General features: G+C 39.2%; 1 protein-coding gene across 1 annotated transcript in view; it reads right to left on the reverse strand.

The window, feature by feature from the left end:
• Positions 1 to 278: 278 nt before the first annotated feature.
• Positions 279 to 18,803, reverse strand: part of prrc1 (proline rich coiled-coil 1) — a 37,647-nt gene continuing 19,122 nt past the window's right edge. Inside the window, exons 4-9 of the mRNA XM_023338294.1 lie at positions 12,361 to 12,506; positions 10,155 to 10,257; positions 9,895 to 10,058; positions 8,095 to 8,198; positions 7,317 to 7,419; positions 279 to 2,309 (exon numbers count right to left, since the gene is read on the reverse strand). Of these exons, the coding sequence (XP_023194062.1) occupies positions 2,100 to 2,309; positions 7,317 to 7,419; positions 8,095 to 8,198; positions 9,895 to 10,058; positions 10,155 to 10,257; positions 12,361 to 12,506 (830 nt within the window). The 3' untranslated portion in view covers positions 279 to 2,099. The remainder of the gene's footprint in view (positions 2,310 to 7,316; positions 7,420 to 8,094; positions 8,199 to 9,894; positions 10,059 to 10,154; positions 10,258 to 12,360; positions 12,507 to 18,803) is intronic.

Raw genomic sequence — 18,803 nt, forward strand, 5'->3', positions numbered from 1 at the left:
TGAAGCACCAAAAATTAGCAACTATTAATTTCTTTTATCCAGTAATCTGTCATATACTTAACATTAGAACGGGATTTTCCAGAAAACCTACACTCTCATCTTTTCAGGAAGTCTAATCTTTGTGCCCTGCTATATTTTTTCATATTAGCAATGAAAAAATATAAATACACACAATATGTCTGAAAACTGGTGACTGACTTTTTCTTGTCAGGCTTAAGTGATAGAAATAAGAGAAAGAGCGATTATCTTGGCCATTAAAAAAACAACACAAAACAGTATTTATTTATTTTACAATTTTGTTATTGTTTCTTTTTTAAGCAGCAGCTGCCGATTAATCTGAGTGTTACAACCTTGACATGATTATATGAGTTGTTTTACCGAGAAATTGATCAGAAGCGCCGTGAAAATGAACGGATCCGCCTCTCTGGCTGCAGTTCGCGCTCCCGACACGGGGGGCCGGATTTTCACAGAACAGAATTTTGCACAAGACCAACTCTAGTAGCTGAAGCCGACACATCACTAATGTTTTGCTTAAACCGTTAGCAAACAAGTACATTTAATCTACATATATCCTGGACAGACACATTGAGGAAATCCCCCCACATATAGTTGTTCTTATTGTGCCAATAAAACAGAGAAACATTCAGACCCACAATAATAAAAATCCCTTATAACAAAAAGTGTTATAAAGAAAAAAAAGCTGAGACAAGGAAGGCTTATTTCTTCCATTTCCGTATTCTTGTCTTGCAAAAATGTTGCTGCCAGATCTTCCTCTCATCTTGCTTTCTACTCTATTATTTGGTCTTTCTGTGTTCTTCCCCTCTGATTCTGATCAATTCCCCCGAAGGTGTTGGCAGAGGGAAAATTCGAAAGCAACTCTTTAAGTAACTGTTAGTACCACACCCAAGTATCTACATGTTAACTGTTATTGTCACAATAATTTCTATTTCTAAGATAACAAATCTGATTTCACAAAAAAATGGATTTGGGTCACTTCAGGCTGCAGTGTGAACGTAGCCAAAATGAGCAAATGAAGTATTAGGGTCTTCTAAAGAAACAAACAAAACAACAAACCTTGTCCTAATGGTCAATTATTTGTACACAATCCTCAACCATTAATTTTTAATGCTGGAGAGGAAAATGCTAATGTACATTAGCGTTTTACATTAGCATACAATGCATACATGAGTCAAATTTTTAAAATATACTTCGTTTTCAACAACAGTTCAAATCTGCACATTAAGATAAAGAAGGATTTAAAAACAGTTGTAAGGCTTTGGGTTTATCTTTTTAAATAAACATTCTGCTGGAAAGAGATAAAATAAAAAATTAAGGAATGCAAGTGATGTCTTTGGCACCAAGAATTTTGAATGGCCTATCATGTGACTTGGGTAGGGCCTTGGTAAGTTTCATCAGCCTGGACTTTGCACGATGACAAAAAAAAAAATATTGTTGCATCAAAGTTGAACAGAGTAGATAATTCCTGGCCTTATACTACACTTAAGAACCATGGTAGCCTCAGAATCAACTTTCCAATTTTAACTTCTGCATGTATTTTTGTGCTCATACATTTACCACATCATTTATCACATCACAGCATTGCAACATTTCAATGTTGCAATGCATGGAGAATAATTTGATCAGACTGTGCATCTGTTAAACCTACATTGCAGAAAAACAAAAAAAGAAATCCTGCAGCCTGCAGAAAAAAAAGCAGATTTATTTTCCATTCAACAACTTTATGAAAACCACTGTAGGAGAAATTCAGCTTTGTATTTACATTTGAAAATTATCGTTTTGTAAGGGGCTATGCCTTGAAAATACAAGACAGACCCAGCATTGCACTCTGCAATACTTTCTGTGCTACCACAGGAAAGTCGGCCAATGACATGCATTAATGAGTAAAGAAATTAATACACTGTCAGAATATAGTGGGAACCTTTTCATAACACAATACAGAAAAACAAGACTTTGTTGAAATCTTGCAGGCATTTAAAAACACACTTAGAAAACTCAGTGGGCACAAATGGATACATCTAATCCAAAAGTAGCTTTCATGGCCGCTTCTGTGTCCCTATGGAATCTGTTACCAGTCAGCCTCACTCAGTCCAGGGAAGCAGCTGCTGTTTGTAAAGTCCAGCAAGAACTTTGGCTGCACATTGGATTATATGATGTTGGCTTAATCCTGTTACAGACTTGTGCCAATCTGTTCTGCTGATGTTCGGCAGACTGCGCTCCAAGATCTCTCCCACTGTAACGACCAGGCCGGACCAACGCAGGCTGTAGTCAGGCGGTGTAAGGGAATGAGCCTGTAGAGGATCACAAACCAATGAGATCCATGTAAGTGACTTTCCGTTAAGTACTTTAGAAGTTTACATTCAAACAAACATCATATTTTAGCCTCAGACAAAGATTTGGTCAGTCCATTATGGTCAATAACAAACAAGCAAGATCTCTGACTCTCTCAGACCTGTAACTTCCCTTTAAGAGGCTCCTCCATCCTCCACTCATTACCTGTATTAATGAGACCTGTTTGAACTTATCAGTATAAAAGACACCTGTCCACAACCTCAGTCATACTCCAAACTCCACTATAGTGAAGACCTGTGCAATCACACTAGAAACAAAATTGTAGACCTGCACCAAGCTGGGAAGACAGAATCTATAAAATTGTAGATTGTGTGAAGTAGCTTGGTGTGAAGAAATTAACTGTGGGAACAACAATTAGAAAAAGGAAGACATACAAGATCACTGATAATTTCCCTTGATCAGGTGCTCCACACAAGAGCACCTGATCTTATGGTGCTCATAAGATCATAAGAACGATGAGCAAAAATCCCAAAACCACATGGGGGGACCTAGTGAATGACCTGCAGAAGGTAATTCACTAGGCAGTGAATTATAAAAGGCTACTGTACACACTACACCGTCAGGGACTTAGATCCTGCAGTGCCAGACATGTTCCCCTGCTTAAGTCAGTATAGAGCATTTTGGTGTTCCAACAGAGTATTGGGAGAATGTCATATGGTCTGATGAAACCAAAGGAGAACTGTTTGGTACAAACACAACTCGTCATGTCTGAAGGAGAATGAATGCCGAGTTGCATCCAAAGCACCTACTGTGAAACATGAGGGTGAAAACATCATGGTTTGGGCCAGTTTATCTGCAAAGGGACCAGGACGACTGATCCATGTATATGAAAGAATGAATGGGGCCATGTATCGTGAGATTTTGAGTGAAAACTTCCTTCCATCAGCCGATGGAAGGAAGATCTTCATTCCTTCCATCAGCATTGAAGATCTTCAAGCACATCTTCAATGCACTTGAAGGTGAAACGTGACCAGGTCTTTCAGCATGAAAAAGATCCCAAGCATACCGCCAGGTCAATGAAGGCGTGGCTTTGTAAGAAGCATTTCAAGGTAGGGCTAAAACATCATTGTAATAGAGGAGATTTGCATAAAGGGCTAAAATACCAGTAACAGTGTGTGCCAACCTTGTAAAGATTTATAGAGAACGTTTGACCTCTGTCATTTCCACCAAAGGATATATAACAAAGTACTGAGATGAACTTTTGTTATTCACTAAATACTTATTTTCCACCATAATTTGCAAATAAATTATTGTCATAAGAGAGGAGAAGTAGGACACAAAATTCAAAACATTATGGCTGTCATTGACCAGATTTGCTTACAATTACTTTCATACCAAAGTTACTGGTATTTTTCCATGTTCTAAATGTTAATGACTTGTTAATGCAGCATTTTTTTGTGTTTTGCAGAACGATTCTATCACAACATAACATCTTGCAGCCGCCATGGACTGGCTTTATATCTCAATAAAGATCCTGAAAAGCTATTGAATGAATATGGAGTAAGTATCAATTGTTTTAAAAAGGATATTTTCATTGACAGTGCTAAATGAGCTGTGGTGTAAATGTTTGTATTTCTCTTGCCAAGATTCAATGCCTTTGTGATGAAGAGTTGAGTTTTACCACCACATTCATTTTTATTGTACAAATCACAGAACATATAATTTTCAAACACTACTATTAATGAATAGATTTTCTAACAAATGTGTTAGAAAATCTTTTCTCCTTAAAGATGATGTAAAACTTTCATAAAAAATATTTTTCTACATTTGTTAAAACTGTCACCATGTTGTGTGTGTGGAAATAACATTATGAAATTATTTTTGTTGAACATTACATTAATGTATAATCGTGAATTTACCTAGATGAGTTACAAGGAGACTACAAATGGGGCCTTGCTTTGAGTCTGGCCTTTGATAGCCTTTAACATGGATTTGCATAAGGAAGTGATAATGGCAGCCTGTAGGACAAGGTAAAATTGCAGCATAAAGAAGACCAGAACACAGGAACAAAAATGAGATGAATCAAATTGTAGTTAAAATTATAACTTTGTTCCAGGACAGAATCTGTTGCTACAGATCTGTTTGCTTCAAAGTAGGCATCTTTGCTCTGTAACCTCAATAAAACTTTTTATGACTACTGGCCTTAGTCAAAAGGGTGACAGGATGGGGGCGGGCTGCAGAGCGGAGCAAGACAGACACTGGAGGGTTATATAGAAGGAGACAAAAACAAAGAACCTCAGATCTCACAGGGATTGCCTTTGGGTAACTCTGTATGCACATTTGATGCTTAAGTGATATATCAAGTGATGTACCAAGATACATCTTGTACTTTTAATAAACTTTGGTTGATTTTAACTCTTTGACCCTTTTGGAATCTCCTGCTTCAACGAACCTTAGCTGGAGACGTGAAAGTTTTCCAACATATGACAGTATAGCATGAGACTGAATCTGTGAAAAGATGGAGCTCGTCCACCACCTCCACCTTTACAGTAGAGTCAGTTATCATGAAGAATATAAAAATGGTGCAAGTTTAATATGACAGAGGTTTATGTAATTATCTTGTCTCTTTTTGTCTGTTCTTAGAGTGGGAACCCTGATGAAATCCAGTTCAGGTGACAAAATTTTTGATGAGCTGTCCTGGTTTTGATGAGATGAGGCTTTTGAAGAAGAGTCTAGTTTCCCATTACACGCTGAAGAAGTGTGTGGGGGTGTGGATTCGTCCTGACCTGGATGAGATGAGGCCTCCGATCTAGTAGCTGCAACAGCAGCAGTAAGTTTGCAGAGAATAGCTTTATCCCATGTTTATTAAGATGGTGTCCATCAGGTCCAAAACGGTGGAACGTTCAGAGAAGATCAGTGGTTATCAATGAAGGTCACTGTGCTGGCAGCACATGCTTTTATCAGCCATTTGTTTATAGAAAGCAGTCGAGAGTATTTCAAGTCACCCCATCCTATTGCTGGGACAGAGCCACTAAGAAAAATCTTCTTTTAGTTTTCCAGTAGTGTTCCAAAGAATTGCAAAGTCTTTTGTCAGAATCTCCGATTGTTTTGCTAGATCATTAGCTCCCCCATGCACAACTAGAGTTTCAATATTCGGCTGATCAGTGGTTAGAGAGAGTATCCATCCATCCATCCATCCATTTTCTTCCTCTTTATCTGGGGTCAGATTGTGAATGTGAAGCCGAAGCGCTTCACATTCGGCTGCGAACCGCTCCAGCGAGAACTGCAGATCATGACCTCATGAAGCCAATAGCAAAACATCATCTGCAAAAAGCAGATATGCGATCCTAAGGCTACCAAAACGGATCCCCTCAACACCTTGACTGCGCCTAAAAATTCTGTCCATGAAAGTAATGAACAGAATCGGTGACAAAGGGTAGCCCTGGCGGAGTCCAACTCTCACTGGAAACGAGCCCGACTTACTGCCTGCAATGCAGACCAGACTCTGACACCCGGTACCCCATACTGCCAGAGAACCCCCCACAGGGCTTCCCGAGAGACACGGTTGAACGCCTTCTCCAAGTCCACAAAACACATGTAGACCAGTTGAGCGAACTCCCAAGCACCCTCCAGGACCCTGCTGAGGGTGTAGAGCTGGTCCAGTGTTCCACGACCAGGACGAAAACCATACTGCTCTTCCTGAATCTGAGGTTTGACTATCCGACGGACTCTCCTCTCCAGGATCTCTGAATAGACCTTGCCAGGGAGGCTTAAGAGTGTGACTCCCCATAATTGGAGCACACCCTCCGGTCCCCCTTTTTGAACAGGGGGACCTCCACCCCAGTCTGCCAATCCAGGGGAACTGCCCCTGATGTCCATGCAATATTGCAGAGTCGCGTCAGCCAACACAACCCTACAACATCCAGAGCCTTAAGGAACTCCGGGTGGATCTCATCCATCCCCGGGGCCTTGCCACCGAGGAGCTTTTTAACCACCTTGGTGATTTCGTCCCCAGAGATTGGAGAGCCCAACCCAGAGTCCCCAGGCTCAGCTTCCTCAATGGAAGGCATGTTGGTGGGATTGAGGAGGTCTTCGAAGTATTCTGCCCACCGGCCCACAACGTCCCGAGTTGAGGTCAGCAGCACAACATCCCCACTGTAAACAGTGTTGGTGCTGTACTGCTTCCCCCTCCTGAGACGCCGGATGGTGGACCAGAATCACCTCAAAACTGTATGGAAGTCTTTCTCCATGGCCTCTCCAAACTCCTCCCACGCCCAAGTTTTTGCCTCAGCAACCACCCGAGGCGAATGCCGCTGCGCCTGCCGGTACCCATCAGCTGCTTCTGGAGTCCCATAGGCCAAAAAGGCCTGATAGGACTCCTTCTTCAGCCTGACAGCATCCCTCACCGTAGGTGTCCACCAACGGGTTCGAGGGTTGCCGCCGCGACAGGCACTGACAACCTTGTGGCCACAGCTCAGATAAACTGCCTCGACAATGGAGGCACGGAACATGGTCCACTCAGACTCAATGTCCGAATAGAGAGAGTATTTCATCTCCGACAGTAAGTACTTTTGGCATATTTGTGATTTTCTTGGTGTTCACTTTGAATGTGCTTTGTAATTGTGGCTGATGTCTGAAGGTGAGGTTTCCCTCACGGGTTCTTGTTGAAGTGCAGTAAATCTGTTTTTCAGTGAGATTCCCACAGAGTCGGAGTGTGTTATTACTTGGGTTGGTCGTTTTGTCCTGCGAAACAGAGCCGGGGGAATAATTTCTCCTTGTTTGTTTTCCTTCGGTGCAGCAGATGATGAAATCGGATGTAGGAACATTCCAGGGTGGGCTGCATGGTGCAGGGCATGCAGCGTCTTCAATGTAGGAAGAGTGGTTTCATTCCTACAAAGATTGTTTAATGCACAGATTCCTGTCCATAATATTTAGAGAATGGATTTTTCTCTATTTTCCTATTAACCTTGAACTCTGAATGTGCACAATATAGTTTGCATTTATACCTGCTGAATGTGATCCAGTGTCAGAGGAGTTGCTTGTGTGAAGACCTCCACACAGATGCCATGACCAGGGTCTTCCAAGATTAAACAGCCAATGTCAAACCACCTAAATGCAAAACACAATATTTAGTATCACATTGCAACTCTTACATCTTTTGATTCTGGAGGGCAACAGCAACAGTTTATCACAAAAATCACTGGGATTGCAATATGGCATAAAATTCAAATCGCAATATATATTGTGACCGGTGATGATAATACATAACATGATATAACTTGTATAAAACGTACAATAGAAATGAAAAAAAAATCACATAATTGAGTGAAACATATCTGTATGTGTTAAAACATGTCTAACAAATGTTATTTGTACATAATGTTTTTTTAAGTTCAGCTTATATTTAATGATGACTATGTGGTTTCTCTATATAGCAACACAATAACTAATGTAATGGATGTCTGCATCGAATCCTGCCTTTTCTTCCCAGTGTTGTGACTGGGACCTTTAGTTAGTTGCATTGCTGGTATTCAGCTATCTACATGCAGTCGTTTTAACGTGGTAAAACAAATTGCTTGTACTTCTTCAGTCTTACGAGACGGGGTCATTAGACCCTGCAAGTCTTTTTACTCTGTGCACAGACAGTGGGGTCGCACTGAGCCCACATGAGCTCAGTGTGATGTGAATGGAAGTCAATACAAAGCCCTAATATGGGTTAAAAATACAAATGCATGTGTGAGGGTAGCTGAGTGCTTGTGTGTGTTTTGGAAGTTTTCTTCATACTTCTCTGGAAAAAGTTCAGCTATGAAGTTTTCCAAAGCGACTACAGGCTGCTTCTCATGAATCACACCAGCTCGACGCAAGCCATCAATGCGTTCTTGGGCCCCCTGTAGACATATACACCTGCTTACCTTTTAAGAAATAATTTCACACAAGTGTGTGCATACGCTCCTGTTGTGATAAAATGCTGTAGTGTTTTTTTTATTGCCTGATAAAAAAACATGAAGCAGAAATTTCATTGCTTACAAATGCTTTTTCTAACATCTGTGGAGCTGTTATTAAATTCAAAACAATATCCAAAAATAAACTATCTTTGAAATTAAATTTTGTGTTACCATACTATTTTCTAAGGTTAAATACAGTAACTGAGTTATTAGCTACCTTGTGTCCTAATTTTGATCTTTAACGAGAAAGAAAAAAAAACACTAGGTATATCCCTATCTGATCCTAAGTGTCACTTAAGGCATGACTGACTGGTCGGATTGGAGTAGTCTAAATAAAAAGACCAAAAACAGAGAGAGAACTAAGTGATTGACAGAAATTCAACATCAAGAGTGGAAAACCAGTAATGTCGAACCAAACAGAAATTGTGGTGGTTTACATACTGTGGCAAAATAGTCAATATGGATAGTTTAGAAATTTTTTTGAGTTTTCTGTGGACTAGTTCTGGTGTGAGGATGTCATCTGGTGGTGGAAAAAAGTACTATAGACACAATTGGATTTCAAAAAGACATGTTGCTTCATACAAAAGTATAATGTATTTTGTTGGGTGTATCGAACTTTAAAAATACAAAAAGGATTAATGAGATGAATACAGAAGGAAATACTGACAGTGAGGCTTGCAGAATACAAGAAATTGGCCAAAAACAAAAAAACAAATCTCTTTTCAGCAAAGCTGATCTATTAGTGTGTTCTGTAACTGTACTTTTCCTGTTGGGTGACTGGAATTTAAATTGAGCGGATAAGAAAAGCATGAGGAGGGCCTAAAAAAATGTAAGAAACTGCCATTTATAATGGCGTAATACATGTCAGAAGCAGGGAAAGTATGGTGTATCGTTTGGTCACTGAAAGCTATCAGATGTAACTGAACACCGTTCCATGCCATACAATGACCAAAATAGACACCATAAATTTCCACGTTCCACAAAGTAGTCTTGCAACAACATAAAAAGAATAATTTTGAATTGATTTTTACCTTATTTTACAATGTTCTAAGCCATAAACCTTTTAACTTTTAGAGGTATTTTTTAAAAAAAAAAGCCCATCTAGGGACAAGTGCTGCGAATTAGCTGTTGCTATTGCACTATGACATAAACATGGGACTGCTGTTTTGTTCAGTTTGTCTATGTCGCTGTATGTCTGTCCCTACCAAATAAACCAATTAAATTAAAATTAAACCAGCAACCTTTTATCCACATGCATGGGAAAAGTGGTGATATATGGCCCTCATGGCTTTCCATTGAGCCCACCTAACTCGGCATGTGTGTGAGTGTCGGTGACACAAAATAGAAACGTGTTTTCGTCGAGCTTTTCTCAACTCTGAGAGGTGTGGTTTTGATGGTGGGGTGGGGCGACCCCTCTTATATTGGCAGGGAAAAAGTTGGCCTAGACATCCGCTATCTGGGCTGGGTTAAAAATGCTTGAAGTCTCTACCTGCAGTACAGACAGTTGGAACTTGGTGGTTTGCCCAGTGACATGGCTTACAACTTTTCTTCTTTTGGAAAACTCAGCTTCTTCTAACAATGTTTATCAGAAATGTTTTTAAAAATGATAAATATCAAGAAGAAGAATCAGTGAACTGACCTTAGCTCCAGCTGCATAACCCACTGGTTGAGGGGCAATGTTGGACTGACTTGGCTCTCCAGTGACCGTTGCCATCCCAAAAACCTCCTGGAAGGCCTCTCTTACAGCTTGCACGCTCATGTCCTTATCAGAAGCCACTACAATGTCAATGTCTCCACCCGACTCTGAGGGCAGCAACATAGAAGAATTAACGAAGACCTTCAAATGTTTGGTCACCTAACCAGGTGACCAAAGGACGAAATGTGAGAAGCTTAACCTACTGATGTATGGTGCCATGCCAGGGTCCAGAGTAGTGATCATGGACTCTACTGAGTGTTTGGTTTTATTTAGGACGTTCCTTACCACAGGATTACCTGCTACTCCCTAAAGAGACACACAGGGAACACACACGGACAAGACAACCATAGTTAGCATTTAGCTTCAATACTGTAGTTTTACATAATTTTCTTTTGTATTTTACTGAATTACAGAGTGCTTGACCAAATTGTGTCAAATGGCAAAACAATAAATTGATTTATCTCACAGCACCTTACTGGTTCACTTCACACAGTATTTATAAATTCTGTGTGAGACCATTTGTATTATATTATAGTTATTGTTTATTATGAGACCTAGACTCTGGACAGTGAGGATGACTTTGCAGCATTATGTAAAATTAACTTTTTTGAGCTTTAGATTATGTTACTAAAAACATGCATGAAGTGTTGCCTTGATTCTGTCATGCATGTTCAAAAAATCCTTTCATTTAAAACCAGGCCTGGTGGCATGGGCGGGTATTTAGGGGCATTGCTCACAGAGTCAGTTGTGCACCCACCCCCAACCCTCCCCAACTGGAAGCTTTTTTCTCCCTTTCTACCAGGAGAGAGCAACTTTTTATCATTCCTATCTCGATTTGATACATTAGGGGCTGCCGCACTTCCCGTATCTGTGCCCTCTGTACCTCTTTTTCAGCTGCTACAGCTGTTTAATCCACTGTTAACAAGTCATAAGATGTTTTTCCAAGCCACCTTTAAACACAACATGAGTGCCAAGATGCTCACACCAGTTTTACACCAGTGCAGCAGCAATGAAGACATGCTGCTGCTATGCAGGGACAAGTTTGCATAGCTCACCCCCAGCTAACCAAGTGAGCTGATTAATGCTGTTGGATGCATGTAATGTTAGCTAAATGATGTTTAGCTAATGCCAATAAGTCACATTAAGCTTATTAACAAGAATAGGCTACTAATTTTGTTGCCATCTGTGTTCAAAAGTGGGTAGTGCTGGTTACACTTAGTTGAGTAATGTTTTAGAAAAAAAAAGTTACTTAGAGCAGATTTATTGCACTGTATTTTTTTTCTTTTGAGTAATATTTCTACTCTCGAGTAGATTGATTTGGCACTTAAATAGATTTCTTTGAAAAAGATTTCAGAGACTGGAGACATTAGATTCTTAGATTTCTGCAACATATGACCTAATGTTTATGCAAATCTGAGCATAATTGCTCAACATTTTATGTCACTGTTTACATCCTTATTATTTTGCAATAATAAACATGGTTATTTTATTTGAAAGGTTAAATAAAGGTTTGTTTGTGCATTTATATTAAAGTAATAGCTTGTTTACTCTGCGCATTCTACTCCCCTATCCCCCCCAAAAATAAACCAGTGTACCCCCCTGCTAAACTCCTCTGGAGCCGGGGCTTTTTAAAACATCTGGGTGGACCGCCTTAGAGAAGCATCTCCTTTTCTGAGCTGCAGTTTCCAAGCTTTGGAGCTTCCACCTTCTCCTCCTCCACCACTCCTCCACTGAGCTCCGGCAGACTGCCGAGCAGCAATTAGCAAACAGCTGGTGGAACTGCGTATCTGCTGAGCTCATTATAGAAGCTACTACTCAGTGCAACACCAGTGGAAATGTTGATAAAGGATTAATAGAGGAGCAATGTTGTGATGACTTCCAAAAGAGAGTTTCAGAAAGAGCAGGAGTTTTTAAACAGACAAAGCCAAATTTCAAGGCGTTAAATAAGGAAGTAATATTTATTTTAGTTTTCTTGGACAATTTTTTTACTGCTCAAATAACTTGTCAATGTGTATGTTTTATGTGTATGACAAAGTTGATACTGGTAATGTTTCTATTGGTACTTTCAGGTCAAATTGTAAGGCATGGGGCATGCTGTGGTGGCGCAGGGGGTTAGCACGCCCCACATTTGGAGGCCTTAGTCCTCGACGCGGACGTCGCGGGTTCGACTCCCGGTCCCGACGACCTTTGCCGCATGTCTTCCCCCCCTCTCCTCGCCCTCTTTCCTGTCTGCCTACTGTCGAAAAATTACGAGCCACTAGCGACGCAAAAACTCTTCGGAGAAAAAAATAGAAAAATAAATAAATTAATTAAAAAAATTGTACGGCATAAGATTTTAATTTCTGTTTCACATTCTCAAAAAGAAGTCTAAACGTAATTTAAAGCCACATGTGATTGCGGAGCTGTTACCTTTAAAAAACCCCAGATCCCTTTTGGGGAAGTGGTGTCTTCAGACACTCTAGGGTCCTCATCCTCCTCTGGGAAAGTAATTGGAGATCCAGTATTTAGTCCTCCTGTCACTGCTGAATGCTTATAGATGGTGTTAGAAACAACACCTAGACAAATAAAACAGCAGACATTCAATTAAGAAAGACAATTAGAAAAGTTAAAATATACCTATGTAAGAGATATATTTATTTTTAATAAGTCTTTATTTAACAAGTTAAAAACCTATTGAGTTCAAGACCACAAGCATGTGTTGGCCAAGAGGCGGCAGTACACTTAGTGGACAAGCCAAAGGAACCATAACAAAAAAATAGAAATAGTGCAAAAAAGTGCAGTAGTCATTACAGAAGCAATCTAAAATTTATAAAGAAGTTAAGATTTAAAACATAGGCACTGATGTTAGGATTTCCATTGTTGGTGGAAAGCACTGAACGAAGTTCTGACAGTTCCAGTTGAGACTGTAAGGCTTTTTAAGTAGAGAGGGCAGAGAAATTGAAAGTTTTCATCTTTTTGCTATTTTCACACGAGGAATATAGAGATACAACTGTCAGAGCGTCAGACAGAAAGGCTTTCGGTTCACTGACAGAAATTGCATAAATAAATAGGAACTAGGCCAATGAGAGCCTTGTTCAACAGAGCAACCCAGTACGCACCTTTCATTTAAGGAATGAATTTCATTTACATTTGCATCTCAAAAAGTGGAATATTGTGAAAAATTTTCTATTTTCATAAAGTTAAACTCAAATTACAGTATATAGTCATCACAGAGTGAACTATCTCAAGCATTTATTTTTGTAATAATGATGGCTTACAGAGTACAAAAAACCTTAAATTTAGTGTCATGGCTAAATTTTGAGTTTAGCCATGACATTTTAATGCATCATAATTAATTTTAAAAAAGTAACATCAGAGTAGTTTCAGAGGTTCTTGATGCACTAAAAATAAAAAATCCTGGGGCGTGCCGTGGTGGTGTAGCGGTTAGCGCAACCCGTATTTGGAGGCCTTGAGTCCCCGACGCAGCCGTCGTGGGTTCGATTCCCGGACCTGACGACATTTGCCGCATGTCATCCCCCCTCTCCTTCCCCGTTTCCTGTCAGTCTACTGTCATATAAGGGACACTAGAGCCCACAAAAGACCCCTGGGAGGGGTAAAAAATAAATAAATAAATAAATAAATAATCCTAAACCCCAAGGCTCTGACTTGGGGTCCCTTCTCTTTTCTCTTCTCTTGGCACTAAATTCAAAGGCATAAGAACTTCTGCTCTTGACACCACTTTGTTAAAAATGTAAATTCTGTTGCGACACCTCCAGGCACTGCAACCATCTTCTGATGTCTATTTATTTCTCATTTTGTACTATTTATTTCTTTATCTTTGTATATTATGTATATACACATAACCTGCATCTTAACTCGAGTCGAGCAAATCTCAATCTCGTTGTAATCTGTTGATGACAATGACAAATAAATCGTATCTTATCTTATCATCTGCATTCTTCCCCTTGGCAATATATTCTGTAAATTTGACGTTTATCTTCACTGTTATACTGATGACACCCAGCTCTAAATCACCACTAAACCTTTGTCTGCTCTTCCGCCTACCTCCCTCATGGATCTTAACAAGCTTCGCCCACAACCGATTCACATGACCACAAGTCTCACAAACAAAGCCTCGCGGTGAGTTGTTTCTATGTAAACATGACTCGATTAGTGCATCATTTCTACCGGATTTTCACAATATATCAGCTACTGCAATGGACAAAGGAACTAACAAGTTCATGTCATCATCTGGGAGGAGGTTACTGGTTTCTCAGTCAAGCTGGTTGCAAACCTGAGGCCAGCAGGTGTCAGTCAGTTATGGTAGATCTGAAATTTGGTTTGATGACCTCAATATGAGAAGCTACAGACTGATAGGAGGAACCAAAGAGCTCTGTAAAGGTAAAGGCAAATCTTCTGAAGTTGGGGTATAATTAATTTAATTTCACATAATTACCACGGTAGAAGCCATTTGTTTGTTAAAATTTTATGAAATATATTTGTTCTATTTGATGTTTGTTGTGCATGACGTATACTCACAAACGAACGAGGTAATTAGTCCAACGTTTAGAAACTACAGCGGCTGTAATGCGCCACAGCAAAAGGAAACAAAGATAAAATAACCCGAACAGGACATCAACTCAAAACCACTCGTACCTTTTTACTCTCTCTCGATCTTTGTAGTTTAAGCACACCTGTTACCGTGGCAATCGCCTGTGCCCCGCAAGACGAGCAAAGATTACGTTAAAAACATAGCATTCAGTCCGTTACGAGTTTCCAGGCTCGATATTTATTTCTCGATTATTAATCAGCGCTTCCCTGAACACAGCGATGGTTGATTGACTAGCTGTACTTGATGCTAACGTGGCTAACACGAGTAACAGTTTAGTCCAAAGCCTTTTCTGCTAAAATAAAAACTTTAGTGTATGTCAGATACAGTACACATTGCATATTGATCTGTTTAGCTAATGTAAGACAGGCTTCAAGGTGTAGCATAATGGTAGTATCAGTACTGCCATTATGCTACACGGTACTGCCATGTACTTAGCTAACGGGAAGCATGTGTTTGTGAGACGGCCACGCACATGGTAGCCGCGCTACATCGTAGAATGGGCATCGGCCAATGAAAAGCGGCCCCTGTGGTAAGGTCCATAGCTTGTATCTCTGACATAAAACCTGGTTCACTCTAAACTCAGCACCAAAACTGAGATTCTCATCATTGGTACCAAATCCACCCCATCTGATAGTGATAGTTTTTCTTTCACTCTTGATAATTTTACCTCAGGTTAATAGTCTAGGTGTCATCCTTGACAGCACGCCATCCTTCAAATTCTACATTAATCACATCACCAGGTCTGCCTACTTCCACCTACATAATATTAACTGCCTCAATCCTCTTTCTCCATTTACCTGTTGTCCCATCTGCCCATTTCACTGCTATGGGTCATAGAGCATTCAGCTGCACTGCCCCTTGAATTCATAACCATCCCAACTTATAAATATTGATTCACTCCATTTCCAATTACAACTGAAAACATTTGCTTAAACAACTTTTTCTATCTGACCCCTTTTGATCCATTAAATTAATTTAACTAGTTTACTGCTGTATCTTTTAATTGATTTGATGTATTTTGTGTGGTATTTTTGAGTGTCCAAAAAAGGTGTCCATATGTAAAATTTGTAGTAGAATACACACAGCTTTTTCAATAACTTTGCTGATGAATGGGAGGTTGGAGATCGGCCTGTAATTCTGCATTAGTGATTTGTTCAGATTGTTCTTTTTTATAAGTGGTTTGATTACTTCTGTTTTCAAAGCCTGGGGGAAAACGCCTGATGAGAGCGATGAGTTTACTATTTGGATCAGGTCAGTAGCAACGACAGGCAGGACTTTCTTAAGGAAATGTGTGGGTAAAACATCCAGACAGCAGGAACTTGAGCTTAGTTGACTTATAAGTTCCTGTAGGGTTTTATAATTAAGTAGTTGAAATTGGGTCATTTTTCCTGTATTTGTTTTGTTTGGGCACAGCTTTATAGTGGCTTTATAGTGAATGTACAGATGAATGTGAATGTACAGATTAATCCTCTGATTTTTTTAATTTGCTCTGAAAAGAAGCTTTTGCTTTTCAATCAAGAAAACATCATTACAGTCCTTGAATATTCAGATCAATGGAGACCCTATAGAGCAAGTATCACAAGAAAAATATTTAGGAATTATTCTGGATGCTCAGTTAAATTTTAGGAGCCATGTTGATAAAATCAGCAAAACTGTTAGATCAAATATAAACTGTTTTAAAATTGTTAGAAATTGTTTAACTCTTCAAGATAGATAAGAGATAAGATAAGATAAATCTTTATTGTCATTGTCACAAGGACAACGAAATTCAAAGGGTGCCATCAGTCGGTGTACATGCCCAAAAACAAAAAATAACTGTCTCACAATTCACACACAACGCAAGAATCAACACAACGCACTCTGTGTGTGATTGATTTGTTGATTTGTGAAACATCACTGTGCAGAGATGCTTTTTAACTCAATGATCCTTTCACATTTTCCCTATGGAGCTACTGTCTGGTCTCAGACTAGTCAAACTATACTCAAACCATTAGCAAGACTCTATAATCGGTCTTTGAAAGTTTTATATCAAAAGCCAATCAGATTCCATCATTGTCACATTTTGGCTAAATTCGGCATTTTTGACTTTTCTGATTTTATAAATTATAATCTTTTAAAATTGATTTTTAAGTGTTTAAATGGATATGCACCTAAATCATTAAGTGATTGCATAAATAGACTGCAGGGCAACAGCAGATCTACTAGAGCAGCTTCAAATGGAAATTGTAAGGTTCCCTTTCGAAGAACCACTTTTGCTCAAAGTGCTTTGTCCATGAGAGGATCTGCAGTTTGGAACTCACTTCCTGTTGATTTAAAGTCTGTAACCAGTTTCAGTATGTTTAAGAAGCAAACAAAACTCTGGTTGTGTCAAAAACAGAACTGTACCCACTTTTGATGTTTCATGTTTCACTGTTTGTTCGATTATTACTTTAACTTTTAGAGGTATTTTTTTAAAAAAAAAGCCCATCTAGGGACAAGTGCTGCGAATTAGCTGTTGCTATTGCACTATGACGTAAACATGGGACTGCTGTTTTGTTCAGTTTATCTATGTCGCTGTATGTCTGTCCCTACCAAATAAACCAATTAAATTAAATTAAATTAAGCTGGAAAACTGGTTGCAGGCGGCAATACATTGGAATTCAGGCGGTAACGTCACAGGAGGGTTTGTGATTCTGTCAACTGTTGCAAATAAAGCTCGAGCATTGTTAATGTTTTTGTTTATGACATCTGCAAAGAAAGCCTCTCTTGCATGTTTTAGTGTTAAATGATAGTTACGTATTCTTTCTTTATAGATGTCACAATGAACGTGAAGTTGAGTTTTACGCCATTTTCGTTCTGCCCTAAGGCAGAGTTGTCTTGCAGATCTAACTGTTTGTGCATTTCTCCATGGAGAAATGCCAGACACAACCTTCATTTTAATTGGAGCAATGGAATCAATAATATCTGAAACTTTAGACTGAAAATCATTTACCAACTTATCTACGTTAATACAGCTTAAGGGTGAGGAAGAAGAATAGATTTGATTAAAAGTTTATTAAGGAGGAAATTTATTAGGTTAGCTTAAATTTTGGAAAAAAGCATGGCTCTCTTTTCCTCCTGTTAGCCCGGGTCCCGAGCGTATGTCGTCACGGCCGGCAAGAAGACGGCGAGGCACAATGACGTCACAGACATACAGAGTTTAATTCAATAGAAAACACTGTATGAATTTAACAAGAAACTTCAGAGTACACAGAAGTACATTCTTTACCTGAGACAAAAGAATTAAAAGAAAAAGAACAAAGGCGCCTTTGGAGACAGCTGATGCTTAAAAGCAAAACAGGGCAGTTGTCTGGATTCTTATTATTGAGCATTCCCTTTTCTAGTGAAGGCGTTTCTCTTTGTTAATATATGCAAATAGGGCGTACCTCTGTTTTGACCAACCAAGAGCTATCTTGGAAAAAACTTAGACCTTCCCCTGAGTTTTAATGACAAATATCAAGAGTCATTTTAGTTATTAAAGTTATAAGCTATTTTCACAAAACCTATCTTGCTCCTCTGCAGTCAGCTTCTCCAAAGATTTGAATCTTTACCTTATCACAAACAATAATTTTTTTCAACCTGTAAAACATAACATTCAAACCATTCCCTTTTGATTCTGATATTGTCATAATTAGTACATTTTCAAATACATTCCATTTACTAGATTAGTACTTGTAACTTGAGTAATATACTTTAATCTAACACACTATTGCTATCAATATTTAAAAGGTGTATCAGAAATTAAACCTAAGTGTTTCCAAGATTCCTAAGTTGTGATCAACTCCAGATGCAACTCTGAGCTCCTGGGAAACCCCCGACCTCTGACCTGTGAGCCGGGGAAGATATTCTTTATGGCCTACTAATTTAAAGCCTTTCAAGAGCATAGTGTTTTATGGCTGCTCTAAGTTACAGCCTTGCCAGGAGAATGTTTATCTCTGAACTCCTACCTTGCATCAGCTTGTCCAAATAGGAATGTTGATCTACTTAAACGCACATGGCATTAGCTTAACTATTTTAAACAATCAAAAATAGCCATATTTCCTTAACAAGTTCCTGCTGTGTTTTCAGTGAGAGAACGTTTTGTGATGGTTGCTGTTTGTATAAGTGGGTTAAAAGATAAAGAACTTTCAAAGATAACAGCGAAGTGATCTGACAGGGCAACATCAATTACAGAGACAGTAAAAATATTAGAGACAATATTCACACCCTTACTGATAACCAGATCCAGTGTGTGTCCTTGAGT

This window comes from Xiphophorus maculatus, chromosome 8, assembly GCF_002775205.1.
Source record: "Xiphophorus maculatus strain JP 163 A chromosome 8, X_maculatus-5.0-male, whole genome shotgun sequence".
Classification (NCBI taxonomy): domain Eukaryota; kingdom Metazoa; phylum Chordata; class Actinopteri; order Cyprinodontiformes; family Poeciliidae; genus Xiphophorus; species Xiphophorus maculatus.